Raw genomic sequence first — 15,465 nt, forward strand, 5'->3', positions numbered from 1 at the left:
TTTTTTTTTTTTTTTTAACAAAGCTCCAATTCGCCCGTGCCTAGGCTGTTTTTTGTTTGTTTTGTTTATTGTTGAAGTTCAATCTCATTGTCGATTGTTTGAGTGGAGTATTCCCCCATTGGCTCAACTTCATTTATTACCCTCTATTACAGAGAGTAATGTTTTTCAAAACGAACTGACAGTGTTGCAAAATTTTTCTGATCGCTACCAATATCATGATTTCATCCCGGCGAAGGGAATTATCAATTGGCTTCTCAGTTTTTGAAATGATGCCTTTTTAGCGAAAAACCGAACTCTTTAAGTGTCTAGTATTCTCATATGAATGAGAATCACACTCACTTTTCGGCTTTTCCAAAGAAACACCAAAATCAAAATATTTTGCAACATGTCAGCACGTATCAACTAAGAATTCTGTGAGTTGAAAAGAACACCAACACAGTTGCCTGTGAGGTTGTTTATTGGAATTTTGTTTTTTTTTTTTTTTTTTTTTTTTTTGTTTTTAACAAAGCTCCAATTCGCCCGTGCCTAGGCTGTTTTTTGTTTGTTTTGTTTATTGTTGAAGTTCAATCTCATTGTCGATTGTTTGAGTGGAGTATTCCCCCATTGGCTCAACTTCATTTATTACCCTCTATTACAGAGAGTAATGTTTTTCAAAACGAACTGACAGTGTTGCAAAATTTTTCTGATCGCTACCAATATCATGATTTCATCCCGGCGAAGGGAATTATCAATTGGCTTCTCAGTTTTTGAAATGATGCCTTTTTAGCGAAAAACCGAACTCTTTAAGTGTCTAGTATTCTCATATGAATGAGAATCACACTCACTTTTCGGCTTTTCCAAAGAAACACCAAAATCAAAATATTTTGCAACATGTCAGCACGTATCAACTAAGAATTCTTCGAATTCTGTGAGTTGAAAAGAACACCAACACAGTTGCCTGTGAGGTTGTTTATTGGAATTTTGTTTTTTTTTTTTTTTTTTTTGTTTTTAACAAAGCTCCAATTCGCCCGTGCCTAGGCTGTTTTTTGTTTGTTTTGTTTATTGTTGAAGTTCAATCTCATTGTCGATTGTTTGAGTGGAGTATTCCCCCATTGGCTCAACTTCATTTATTACCCTCTATTACAGAGAGTAATGTTTTTCAAAACGAACTGACAGTGTTGCAAAATTTTTCTGATCGCTACCAATATCATGATTTCATCCCGGCGAAGGGAATTATCAATTGGCTTCTCAGTTTTTGAAATGATGCCTTTTTAGCGAAAAACCGAACTCTTTAAGTGTCTAGTATTCTCATATGAATGAGAATCACACTCACTTTTCGGCTTTTCCAAAGAAACGCCAAAATCAAAATCAAACAATAAACAAAACAAACAAAAAACAGCCTAGGCACGGGCGAATTGGAGCTTTGGTAAAAACAAAAAAAAAAAAAAAAAAAAAAAAAAACAAAATTCCAATAAACAACCTCACAGGCAACTGTGTTGGTGTTCTTTTCAACTCACAGAATTCGAAGAATTCTTAGTTGATACGTGCTGACATGTTGCAAAATATTTTGATTTTGGTGTTTCTTTGGAAAAGCCGAAAAGTGAGTGTGATTCTCATTCATATGAGAATACTAGACACTTAAAGAGTTCGGTTTTTCGCTAAAAAGGCATCATTTCAAAAACTGAGAAGCCAATTGATAATTCCCTTCGCCGGGATGAAATCATGATATTGGTAGCGATCAGAAAAATTTTGCAACACTGTCAGTTCGTTTTGAAAAACATTACTCTCTGTAATAGAGGGTAATAAATGAAGTTGAGCCAATGGGGGAATACTCCACTCAAACAATCGACAGTCAGTTGATAATTTTATGAAAATAAAAACAAGTTTTATTCCATTTTTACCCGACGTTTCTTTGGCTTTGTTTTTTCAACTTTTTCAAGGGCGGTATTTTATTTAGGGAAATCTAGTAACTAGAATTGAGAAATAAAGTTTAAAATTTTCATACGATATTGCACAAATTTAACTTGCATTATTTAGATCAATTCAATTCTTTCCTGTATTCTTGAGCTTTCTAATCTCTTTTTTTAATAATAATAATAAAAAACCAATAACATATTGCTAAAAATAATTCTGGTATAGTTTTACGATATTAGCTCTTCATTGCTGCATCGATGTGAATCACGTTGAAAGCAATAAATAAAAAATGAAGTCATCATTGTTTTGAAAACTTTTACTAATTTGTTCTGATTTTAACTAATTTTTGATTTTCGTGTTGGAACTACAAAAACAAGAGCAACACAACAACTACACTTAGATACGGGCATACAAACATAAATCCATCCAACGTTTGTTCCCACATAGTTAACCATTTTTGGGTAATTATTTTGTTATTAATAGTGTCTAACAGACTTTTCTTGTTTTCTCCAATTTCTTTTCAGTACAAAAAACCAAGAAGAATAAAAGTTGTCGGCGGATTACTAACATCATTATCGTGTTCCGAAACATCGTCATCATCATCATTAGCACCGCGAGACAACGTCATCATTAGCAAGCGGCGTGACTACATCATTATTGGCAACGTCAAAACATTTCTCAAGCAAAATACACAACATTTTTGTGGGCTTCTTTCTCTCTGTGTCACACTCTTTGTCTCACTCTTTATAAGAAAAATAGTATTTTTTCTTAAAATTTTGTTAAAAATCTTTCCTAAAGCAGCTCAAAAATGTTGTTTTGTTTGTTAAATTCGTTACAACAAAATCCCAAAAGTCACCGTTTCTTCTTCTCCAAGACGAAATCAACGAAATAATGACGCAAAATGCTGCCGATAGTTTGGTAAGTACAAGGAAATACTTTTTTGTTTGCTTTGAAGTTTGATTTAATTTTGATTAGCTCCAACAGAAATTGGCTTAAGTTTTTTTTGTTGTTGTACACGAATGTGTAAATTTCTTTGATACACAATGATGACGGTCGTAATTTTTTGTACCTTTTATTTTTGTTCACTTCTTCTACTTCTTTATATCTTTTCTTCGATGTCTGCTTTTTTGATCTAGTGTTTGTTTTCGGTTAATGGCCATTATAGCCATTTTCATTATGTTTTTTGTGTGGTCCAAACAAAAGCGTATTTTGTGGCAAAAACTCATCAAATCATTCTTGTCGTTTTTTTTTATAAATATTAGATATTTTGTGCGAATTTCTCTACTAAAGAAGATGCTAGAAAATCATTCAACTTCAATTTGCATTGGTCGGGTACCCTACGTGTCAAAGGAGAGTATGTCATGACTTGACACAGATTCAATATGGTCTGGTTGTCTGGGCCGCTTAACTCGGATACCTTTGGTCCATTCCTTATTCGTCTTGGATATATTCGAATATGATAATCCGAAGATATGAAATCTAATTGCTGATTTGAGGGTAAGATAAAGGCATTTTTTCACAGTTCTCCCAAAACGTCCTTGAATCGCCACCAGTTGTCCCTGGTATATCGCTGATGAAAAAGTTATACAGGACGTCCCAGTAGTGATCCCCTGGCATGAAGGATTATTTTTCGATTGGTCAGGTTTTTGATTGGCCAGGTTTCAGAGAGTTCACCAATCACCGCTTCAGAGAACTGCCCAATCCTTCTGATGTTCTGGAAAGGACGTTCCGAGACATCACTGCTGCAGCCGCTCGCCATATACCTGCTAGTCGAATGCCCGAAGTAAGACCAAACTTCCCAGCAGAGGCGACGGGATTAGCAAATGAGCGTGATGAACTTCATCGAGCCAACCCCAGTAACCCCAGAGTCAGGGAGCTGACACTGGAAGTTAACAGGCTGGTCGGTGAACATAAGCGGAACAAATGGTTAAATCATGTGAAGAGTTGCAACATTGGTGCAACGGTTAAGTCATTCTCGAACCCCGGAAGGAGGGAAGATAGGACCTCAGTCACGTTTGGCAACGTTACGTTGACTGACCCGAAGAGATGCGCAAATTATTACAATCGACAGTTTGTCGAGCACCCCTGGAGTGACAGGGCGAAGAGAAGAGTACTACGTCGCATCAAATCTCTTCCTGCCGAAGATGAACCGACACACTTTACAATGGATGATGTTGCGAATGCCATCAGGAACGCTAAATCATCCAAAGCGTTGGGCCCTGATGGAATCTCCATGGTAGTGCTGAAACAGCTAGATGAGCCGGGAGTGGAGTATCTCACTAAAGTTCTCAACCTGTAGCTAGCCCCCATCATTGTTCCAGAAGTCTTGAAAAAGGGCAGGGTGGTCCCGCTACTGAAGCCAGCAAGAGTGACTCGTACAGGCCGATTTCGCTTTTGTCGCCTGTAGCAAAGACTCTTGAGACCTTGGTCCTCCCCAGCGTCAGAAATAGCTATCAGCATGGATTCCGTAAGGAGCACAGCACGACAATAGCGCCATCTCCACATAAATTTGTCGATGACTCAACAAGGAAAGGTCGTGTGATAGATTGGTGATGGTGGCGCTTGACTTATCAAAAGCCTTCGAACTGTCAGGCACTCCACGCTGTTTGGGACATTGAGCAAACAACCCTCCGGCCAAGTCTGAAACGTTGAGTAATCAATTATATGTGTGGACGCCAGTCGTAGGTGTAATTCAGGAAAACGAAGTCCAAACCCCGTGGAGTGAAACAGGGAGTTCCACAATGTGGGTTAATATCTCCGGAACTGTTTAACCTCTACCTTTCCTGTATTCCGCCCCCCTCCAGACGGCATTGAGATAGTAACGGATGCGGATGATTGTACAACCCTGGCGTCAGGTACCTACCCTGATGACATCTGTGAGAGACTGAACAACTATTTAACCGATCTTATCACCTTTTTCCATTCGAGGAATATGCAGATTTCCGCCACAAAATCTACAGCCACTCTATTCACCACATGGACGGCGCTGTATAGAAGAGAGTTCAAAGTCGTGGTCGATGGTAGCAGAATTCCGACCACAAGCTGCCCCAAAATTCTAGGGGTCACATTCGACATGCTGCAGCTATCTGCGACAAACTGAAATGCAGAAACAAGGTCCTCAAGTCCCCAGCCGGCAGCACTTGGGGTGCAGATAAAGAAACCTTGTTGACCACATACGTATAACGCGATAGGTATGTCTGTGGTAAGCTATGCGGAGCCAGTTTGTTCGCCGAATTTAGTTGATACGCATTGGAAAGAGATTCAAACTTGTCAGAATGCCCACATGAGGCCTCCTCAAATCGTCAGTGGACCATCTACATGAAGAGGCAAAGATTTTTCCAGTACAGCAACACAAAGGGATGCTTTCGTTGCAGTACTTGCTTGGGTGCAACCGTGAGAGCCATCCATATCACCATCTGCTGGCTAGGCCTGACACACCCAGGCATATCAGGAAGGATATTCATGCTCTAGAGAGGGAGATCCAACAATATAGGGGAGAACCCCTAGATCAATAGGCATATGAGGCAGATCTGAATAGCATTCACACGGACGCAGTTGCTAAGGCCATAAGCAAATACAGTGTGAATAAAGTCCTCGAAGTACATCACTCATCTATCGCAGCTGCCACGACAAACTATAGTAGTTTTGGCTCAACTACGCTCAGGATATTGTAGTCGCTTAAATTCCTATAGGGCAAGTATCGACAGTACCGTGCAAAACATCTGCCCAGTATGCGGCATTGGCCCGCACAACACACTGCACCTTTTCAATTGCCCTGCCAAACCTACTCATCTAACTCCAGTGGATCTGTGGTTACATCCTATCGAAGCAGTCGCTTTCCTGGAACTGGAGATAGACCCAGAGCCAGATTGAGCAGAAGAACGAACACGCAAATACAATAATAAACACTGTTACAACAACAACAATGAATGCAGTATGAAAAAAAATAAAACTTCTGTATGGAAAGCTTTGGAGAAATCCAGGCTCGCCGCAATTGTCCATTTTTTATCATAAAAACTTCCGTTACGTATGTAGAGATGGTTGCCATGACATGGGCTGTTGAGTGTTTAGCTCGAAATCCAGTCTCTTAGAACTCTTGTCTCGAAACATTCGAACAATTTCCCAAAGGGCGATAATAGGAAAATGGCTGACTTCCGTATCGTCAGTTGCTTTGTGTTGTCTAAACTTCGTCAAAATATTTCAGTTGCACACTCATACATTGTTCCTCGAAAATGCAACTAAATGCATCAGAAATAAAAATGATACATGTTTGCTTTGTACCTGCGTTAAAAATGCGTATTTTTGACGTTCTGAAACACGTAGCTTCGCAGTTGTTAAATACAACGGCGTTAAGAAACATAATACTTCGCAGGTTTGCAGTCATTTGTAAAGCAACTGACGATACGGAAATCAGCCAAATTGTCTATAACTTCTACGCAGACGAGCGTTAATTAGTTCATCGGATCGGTGCCATTAGTTGCCTTTTCAGCATATCGGGAAATAGCTGATTATGGATTTTCTTGCATTCTTTAGTGCTGCCAGGGAATGGGTTGTTGAGTGTTTACTTTTAAATCAAAATTGGCTATCTCTCATAATTCTCCGTGTCTCGAAGACCCGGTTAATGCGTCGCAGCAGAAAATATTCGATAATATAGAAATGAGCCTGGGTGCCACCGTGGTGCAATTGTATGCACGCCCGCCTTGCACGCAGAAGGTCGGTGGTTCGATTCCCCGGCCAGGCAACACCAAACATTTTTCAACGATGGCAAAATACCCCTCAGTAATGTTGGCGACATTTCCTGAGTATTTCAGCCTTGAAAAAGCTCTCTATAAGTGGTGTCTTAGGACACGCCGTTCGGACTCGGCGATAGACAGTAGGTCCCATATCATTGAGCTAAATATGAATCGGGGTGCACTCATTAATATGAGAGAAGTCTCCCTTGTCCCGTATGGAATGTTATGGAGCAATGTTTGTTTATAGAAATGAGCCTATTACTTCCACACAGACCAACATTAACTCGTCGGGATCGGTACCGCTAGTGATTCTTTTCAGCTTACCATGAAATAGCAAATGTTGAGACAGTGGTTAAATAGTATAGTGAGGAAAAGGTTTACAGTTTCCCCTGCCTTGTTTAGTGCAATATTCAGAACTTTGTCGGTGCCTAGAAGAGAACTGAAAAGGAGAAGATATGTGTTTTGGTCAAGCCATGATAATGTTTTCGGCAAATTTAAACAGGGTAATGGGATCCATGTCTGATAAGAAGGTGAGAGTACCTATCTCTTATTTACCCAATAGCTCAGCAAGGGACACTTGCAAAGTATATGTTCGTCCGTGTTTGTCTCTTCTGCATCTCCACATAATCTACACTAGTAGATGCCACTGTCATCCCATCTTCAAATTAGAGATCTAACAATCTAACCCTACCGTGACCCGCAATAAGTCCCACATCTCTAAACTATCAATTGTGAAAATTCAGCTTTGAGAGATCAATGACCAGATGGCTTTGGATATCCTGCATTAAGGTTCATTCCATAAGCCGTCTGCAGTGCGCCTCCTTAAGGTCGATCTCAAGAACTTTGTCGATATAGTGGCACGTCGGTCCTAACAGATTCCCGATTAGTAAATCGATTCCACTTTCGTATATCATACAAAATCTTTCTTCAAAACCGATATCTTTCGAGTTTATGGCCCATGACTTGAAAGCCTTAAGGGCTGTCTCACGGGTCCTGTGATACTAGTTCCAAATCCTCTGACCCAATCTGCTGATTTCCTGTAGCAAATATCTCTCTTGAAAGGCGATATAGCTATCGTGAAGCTTACCCAGCAAAATAAATTGGAAGCAGTGCAATGTAGACTACTTCTATCACGGCATGTTTTGATGCAGTTCAAACGGAGTCATGAAAAAGGCACTCCAGTCCTCACATTTTAACCGCATATGGATGCAATCCAAAGAATCACATCCATTTGCAGTTAAAATGCAGTGCCAAGGGTCAGTTAAAATGCAGTGCCAAAGGGTTGGTTAAAATGCAGTGCTTTGGAGTGCATCTTTCAGTCGTCACGCTCTTGTAAAAATCATGAGTGAAAATGCATAATTGGATGCACTTCCAGATTACTTGTACCCAGCAAAATAAATTGGAAGCAGTGCAATGTAGACTACTTCTATCACGGCATGTTTTGATGCAGTTCAAACGGAGTCATGAAAAAGGCACTCCATTCCTCACATTTTAACCGCTTTTGGATGCAATCCAAAGAATCACATCCATTTGCAGTTAAAATGCAGTGCCAAAGGGTTAGTTAAAATGCAGTGCTTTGGAGTGCATCTTTCAGTAGTCACGCTATTGTAAAAATCATGAGTGAAAATGCATAATTGGATGCACTTCCAGATTACTTGTACATATAATTTAACTGCATCTTTGGAGGCAAACATTTTGCTGGGTACATATAATTTAACTGCATCTTTGGAGGCAAACATTTTGCTAGGTATATTAGTGTTCGATTAATGGATTTTTCCAATCGACAGCGGCGTCAGTGCCTTCCTCCATTTTGAATCCATCTGTGTATATTGCTTCTGTGATTACTATTGTCAGATTTAAGCTGACTATCAATTAAATTTAAGACCTTCGAATTTCCTAACTGGGAAACTCACTCAGATGAAGTCCGAGTCGCGAAAGTGAGAAACTGAGAAGGCATTCTTCTGTCGGATGATGAGATGAACACTACGGTCATCCATCTGAATTGAACAGAAAGGCTTCCTCCTCAGTTGCTCTATGGAGCATCAACCCAGGCGAACAGGCAGTAACTCTCTTAGGAGATGGAACGTCGGTCGCTTCCGACCGACCTATTGAACTTTATGGATGGATACCAGCTTTACATTATTGAAAGCCTCCTCTATGTCGAGAAAGACCGCAAACGTAGTTTTACAATTTCCATATTCTTCTCAACATACCTTAACACTTTGGCGGATAAGGCTGTGGATAAATAGGCGTATCATTAGGCCTGTTCGATAACCCAAAAGTTTGTACAAATTTGTACAAACTTTTACAAAATGCTGTTCGATAACAAACTCGTTCAGTAAATGAGAAGTAGTTTCAAGTACTTGCAAGAAATTGCAAATACTTTTTACTTGCGAAGATATCGAACAGGCCTATTCTCCCACACCCCAACCATCAGGAGTAACAATGCCCGGAAAGAACGGCCAAACACGACGATGAGAGAGCAGTGCAATATCGTTGAAAGCTTATGGACAAATCCCCAGTAGGTGTTTCGCTGGCAGAATTCCAGGAGATAAGGTTGATGTTTCGCTTCAAGAGGAAACACTGACGTTGAACACGTTAGCTACATATCGAGCAGGAGCTGGAAGGGTTCTGGAGTTGCGAATTCGTAGAAATCTGGTAAACAGGTAACTATAAACTATGTGGTAACGAGCAAGTCCAGCTCCCTGGGGAACAACGGACCTGGTTGAAGAAGAAAGGATGTCGCAGCGGTACGTCAGGTGGCTGATACGACTGATGGTCCATCAAACTCAAAACAGACTAGTGGTCCGAAGAAAATGACTTCTCAACAGGCTTGTGCGAAAAGAGTGCAGGCTTCTGATGAAGCCAGGTGCTAAGAAGATAGATACAACCAGTGTATGACTTGTGGTCTGAGTCCCCAACATTTCTCAATGGAGTACTTGCAGCAGTAGAGTGCAATGTGACCTTTGTCCGTCCACTCCTCGATATTCCTTTTCCATGTCAAACGATGATCCTGGATTTTATCGAGACATTTAGCTTTAGTAGAAAGTTGTAATGCAACTCTATCCAAAACTGGTGGCTGGAAATCGGGAAGTTTATGCTTCCTGGTGTAAAGTTCGAGTTCTGTCTTCTCCGGATTCACCCCAAGACCACTATTATGGGTATAGTGTAGCAGTTGTACCAGACCACCTTGCATAAAGTCAGACAATGTTGGTAAAAATGTACATCATCAACATAAACCATTTCTTTAGTTTTCAGTTCGTCGTAGTGCAAAAGAATTTAGTAGGGGAGTAGAGAACTCCTCCTGCTAGGTACATCTGCCTACATTTTTCCTCTCAAGACTCTCTGCGAGTTGATGATCCTGCTTTTCAACATATTATCAACTCATTCCACTAGGATGGAGGAAATGAAGCTCCTGTACTGCCGTCTTCTTCAGACTTGTCGGTTGCAAACTAAATGATAAGTCCGTCGTTCTTCTGAAAGGAGTTAAGAATTTGATGCCTTCCCAAAGCGAGTCAATGACCCTAAATGCCTGAATAAGAAAATCTATTGATTCCTTATTCTCACAGCTAATTACCTTAACCCCCTTGCATAGAGTTGCTCGTCCAAGCCGTACGTTGCTCTGTTCAACCACGTTCCGTATGAGATGGACCCTAAGTCGATCTTCCACCAACAAACAATGACAATCCCTGATGTGCCAATTGGTATCAGCCTTGTCAATTATTGCTAGCCGGAGACAGCGTGACCGTTGTGCCACTAAAGTATCAATTTTGATACTTTTTTTGGGCACTGATACTTCTGTGCCACTTTTTTTATATTGATACCAAATGTGCCACTTTTTTATATTTTGTGATACTTTTTCAAAATTCCCAGCGGCCACGCTGGCCGGAGATCATCTGAAAAATATGTCTCGCAATATTGTCAATATGCTTCGCTTTATACAAACGTGGTTTCTGCGAAGAACTGAGCTTCGCGTTATTCTTGCTCGCCTCCGCAGACGTACATTCTGGAAACCGAAGGATGTAAGATATTGAATTTGAGGCAGATGAGGAATCAAGTGTAGCTGTTCCGGAGGTTTTGGATACCTTCTTCGGTTCTTTTTATTTCTCAGCCTAAGACTTGCACCTACGAAACTGTGGTTGGAGAAATTTCGCACCCCAAGGTTCAAATTGCGAACAATTATAATTTGTGGATGAGTTCATACGGATTAATGTTGGGACCTTACGGCGTCCTACACGTTTACATTATTCCATTCGAATTATTTTATTTTATGATGTATTATAACCATTTGGAAAGTACTTTGGAAAGTACTTACCAACTTTCTTAGACCAATCTTCATCAGGAACTTTACTAAATATGTATGTATATATTTAATGAAACCGTACGTACATATGTATGTGAAGTCAAATCCGTGTCGAAGACAGATCGAAACAACAATGCAATTTCTAATGTTAAAAAATCTATGTAATTCGGACCTATATAACATCTTCTACGCTTAAAGTTCTATAAAGATTTAGTTCTTTTCCGCCTTCATCATATTAAAACTAACCTTATGTGACACGTATATTTAATCATTTACCTTACCTCCCAGATTAATTGAAAAATTTGTCGAGAAAACGTTTGGCCTTGGCCACACGACTAGACATCTTAATTCAAAAATCTTTGACATATTGTTTTATCAAATGTCTCCCATTCAGCAATTTTTTCTTATTCCACACCACAACTTGCCCTATGACATGTCGCACGTTCTAAACCCATCATTAACTATTTGGGAGAGAATTGTTCATGTCCGACGAAACTAAAAATCGAATTCTTATTCACGTTTTTAATGTTTTTTTTCGATAGAAGTGTGGCCAAAACAATTTCATAACAATTATTTATAATCACGTTTCGGATGTGAGTGAAAATTTGTAAATCGACGTGTCAAGAATGTTAAATATTCTACCATTCAAATAATATACTCTTTCAATTGCCCTTCACCTATAAAGCAAACAAAAAACTATACAACACGATAAAATAGCTATTTTTGGGCACGTTTATTTCTTGTCTTTTTTCATTTTATAGGTTACTGTAATTTTACAATGTAATACCTCAACAATTTAGCTGTCAATTAAAATAACATAAAAAAGGTTTAAATTACAAATCAATATGTCCGTCAAATGAAGTGGGGGAGAAATTCTATTGTGGGTGATGGTTGTGGGCCTAAATTGTAATTTGACACAATGAAGGGAATACTAATTACTGATATTTTTATTCAGCTGATGCGAAAAGTAAAGAAGGACAAATGTTAGGTCAGATCCAATAAGGTCAATCAATAAGATGTCTGTCCAGAACCTAAAAGAATTTACATATTTTTACTACGACAACAATTTTTCATTTCTTTTTCCAGTTCTGGAACAGACCAAAGGTAATATTATCCTGTTTATCAGTGATCTTCATATATATGGTATATTCTTTAGGTATATATAAACATCAGTCGTAAGCAGTTTAAGGGTCCGCCTTTATTTTCGGCGGAATCTATAGACAAAATCCACAAATTACCTACAAGCCAAATTACTTCAAACGTGTTCCTTCCCAGCTTTTTTTAAAGTTCAGATAGTATCACCATTTTCAAAAGCACGTTTTCAATACAAATCATATTTGTTCAAGCCGCAAAACTCACCATGAATGGTTTCAAATAAACAATATAATTGAATATGGCTTGACTGTAGGCGGGACCTAAGGACAAAAATTCACAAATGATTTCATTAGAGTTCCATCTTAATCTTTTCACAATTTGCATATTATCACCATTTTCAAAAAGTACGTTTTCTATACAAATAATTTTTGTGCAAGCCCAAAAATTCACTGCGCAAGGTTCCAAATAAACAATATAATTAGACCTACCTTAATTTTAGCCGGGACCGAAAATTACGGACAGTGCAAATTATTTTACTCAAGTTCCAATCTAATTTTGTTACAATTTCGATTGTATCAGCATTTTCGGAAGCAAATCGCAATCGCAAATACAAATCACCGCACAGCTCACTATAAACTGCAGTTTAAAAGCGTTATTATTTCAATGCCGTTTACAACTATTACAAGTTACCTTTTGTTGATATTGGAGGTTATAAAAACTCCAACTTAACATTGAAAAACTCACAAAAAATCATCCTACTTCCAGTGTAGCTCATCTTCAAGACATTATTTGCCCTTCTCAAAATGAAATATTCGTGTTCCCATTTCTGCTTTATTTGCTTAATTTGGTAGCTTCTTCTCACTTTTGGAAAGCAAAAAAACGTGAGAATTATATTAAAATCAAGAAAAGAAAATGATTGATGACATGACTAATAAGTTAGAGACTTCGTGGGTCAAAACTAAAATGTTCCAAAACACTTTTAACAAAATTATTAAAACAAATTATATGTGTATTTAAATTATTTACCACCGGAAACTAGCCATTCACTATCTTAGATTTGAATGTCATGCCTTCATTAAAATCTTGCTGCTGCATTCATTACAGCTCTAAAACCCCAGATTCAGTTGTGAATGCTGCTTCTGTTTGCTGTTAGATTTTTATGAGTAATCGCGCTTAATTGTAGATATCGTTGTTGTGGCAAATTCATAAAGAAATGCTGCATAAATTAAGTAATTTTTTCCAAGTCTGTTTTTGTTTTGTTTCTCCACGCTTCGCATTTCATGATATTTGACTTTGAATAGCGTGGGAGTTTTGAGACTGATTCTTTTTTCTGTGTGGAATCTTAAATTTCTGATGTGCTAAATGTTTGTTGTGTGAGGCAAATGAAAGGCAATGTAAACAAAAACAAGTAAGTACGGCGTTAAGTTCGGCCGGGCCGAACTTGTTATACCCTCCACCACAAGTTGTATTGAAGTAAAATGGAATAATTAGTTTCCTTTCGTGTATGAAGAATACCTAATACTAAATTTCAGCAATTTCGGTAAAACAATGTGAGGCACCATTCTATGGGGGCTATTTCAAAACGTCGATCTATACCGACAAATTTCCGACGGAAAGTTTTTAGGCTCAAAGAAGACTAAATACCAAATTTCCTATATTTCTGTAAGAGAATGTGGCTAAAACTAAAAAATACCGAAAATCAAGAAGTAAGCTTCTATGGGGATATAGGAAGAGGTGGACCTATACTGATAATACTCTTCTGGAATATTTTATAACTCTTGGAAGATGAAATAACGAATTTCAGCCATTTCGGTTGGATATTGACGTCACAATCTTCAGTATTACGAAAATCCGGAGGTATCGTTCTATGGGGGCTATATCGAAACGTGGACTTATACCGACGAATTTTAGTCAGAAATGGGGCAATATGAAAGCGTGGACCTGTACAGACATATTTCTGGCGAACAGTTTTATATCACATTGAAGACTAAATACCAAATTTCAGCCATTTTGGTGGAATGTTGAAGACACAACCTTCAAAATACGAAACATCGGGAGGTACTTTTCCATGGGGGCTATATGAAGGCGTGGACCTATACCGACAAATTTAAAGGGGAAGTTTGAGTACCCCCAACGAAGTCTAAATACCAAATTTCAGCCATTTCGGTGGAATATTGAGGTCACAACGTTCAAAATACCGAAAATCGGGAGGTACCGTTCTATGGGGGCTATATGAAGGCATGGACCGATACCGACAAAGTTCTGGAGGAAAGTTTTATACCACCAACGTAGACTACGTACCAAATTTCAGCCATTTTGGTAGGATAATGAAGCTAAAACCTTAAAAATACCGAAAATCGGGAGGTACCGTTCTATGGGGGCTATATGAAGGTGTGGACCGATACCGACAAAATTCTGGGGGAAAGTTTTATACCCCTAAAGAAGACTACGTACCAAATTTCAGCTATTTTGGTAGGATAATGAAGCTAAAATCTTAAAAATACCGAAAATCGGGAGGTACCGTTCTATGGGGGCTATATCAAAACGTGGACCGATATATCCCATTTTCAATACCAACCATCCTGCAAGTAATAAAAACTTCTGTACCAAATTTTGACTCTCTATCTTTAAAATTGCGAGCTGTATCTTGATTTCAACAGACAGACAGACGGACGGACGGACGGACGGACAGACGGACATGGTCAAATCGACATAGAATTTTATGCTGATCAATAATATATATACTTTATAGGGTCTCTGACGAATATTTCGATGTGTTACAAACGGAATGACAAATTTAATTATACCCTCCATATGGTGGAGGGTATAATTAACAGAGTGTGTTGAGAGAGAGAGAGGAAACAAACAGAACAGAGAATTGTGTTGATTCTGTTAATTTAACAGAGTTCTTGTTTTGCACAGCGAAAGGCGAAAGCAGCAATAATTTGTAATAGATTATTAATGTTAATAATGGAGAGAATAACAGCCCGAAAGCAATATACAGTAGAAACTCAACAACATGATAATCAATGTATAGACGAAGACGCGAAACAAATTACACAAAATATTTCATAAGAAATTATTGGAGTAAAATTGCACGATTTTGTTGCCTATTTTTATTTGAGGGTGTAGAACCGGCCAAGGAATAACCAGGGGTTGTGCTTTATAAGAAGAAGTTGCTTGGACAATTTATAGTTATTGCCATTATAAAAATTTCCGCAGGTCCCTAATTTCAAACAATATTACGAAGCCATTTATTAATATCAGTCGTAAGCAGTATAATAAGAACATGCATTAATTTCCAACAAAATCTCGAGTTTCATACTAATTTTGTTACTTTTTAGATTGTATCACCATTTTCAAAAGTACGTTTTTTAGCCGTTATCATAGTTAAATTAGATGTGAAGTTGCGTATGATGGCCCCACGGTTCTTTATGCAAG

General features: G+C 38.6%; 1 protein-coding gene across 1 annotated transcript in view; it reads left to right on the forward strand.

Moving 5' to 3' along the window:
* The window catches only part of Rgl (Ral guanine nucleotide dissociation stimulator-like), a 130,794-nt gene that overhangs the window by 48,802 nt on the left and 66,527 nt on the right, over positions 1-15,465 (forward strand). Inside the window, exon 2 of the mRNA XM_073984072.1 lies at positions 2,418-2,811. Coding sequence (XP_073840173.1) covers positions 2,785-2,811 — 27 coding nt within the window. The 5' untranslated portion in view covers positions 2,418-2,784. The remainder of the gene's footprint in view (positions 1-2,417; positions 2,812-15,465) is intronic.

Source organism: Musca autumnalis, unplaced genomic scaffold, assembly GCF_047663935.1.
Source record: "Musca autumnalis isolate F117 unplaced genomic scaffold, ASM4766393v1 scaffold_4, whole genome shotgun sequence".
Taxonomy (NCBI): domain Eukaryota; kingdom Metazoa; phylum Arthropoda; class Insecta; order Diptera; family Muscidae; genus Musca; species Musca autumnalis.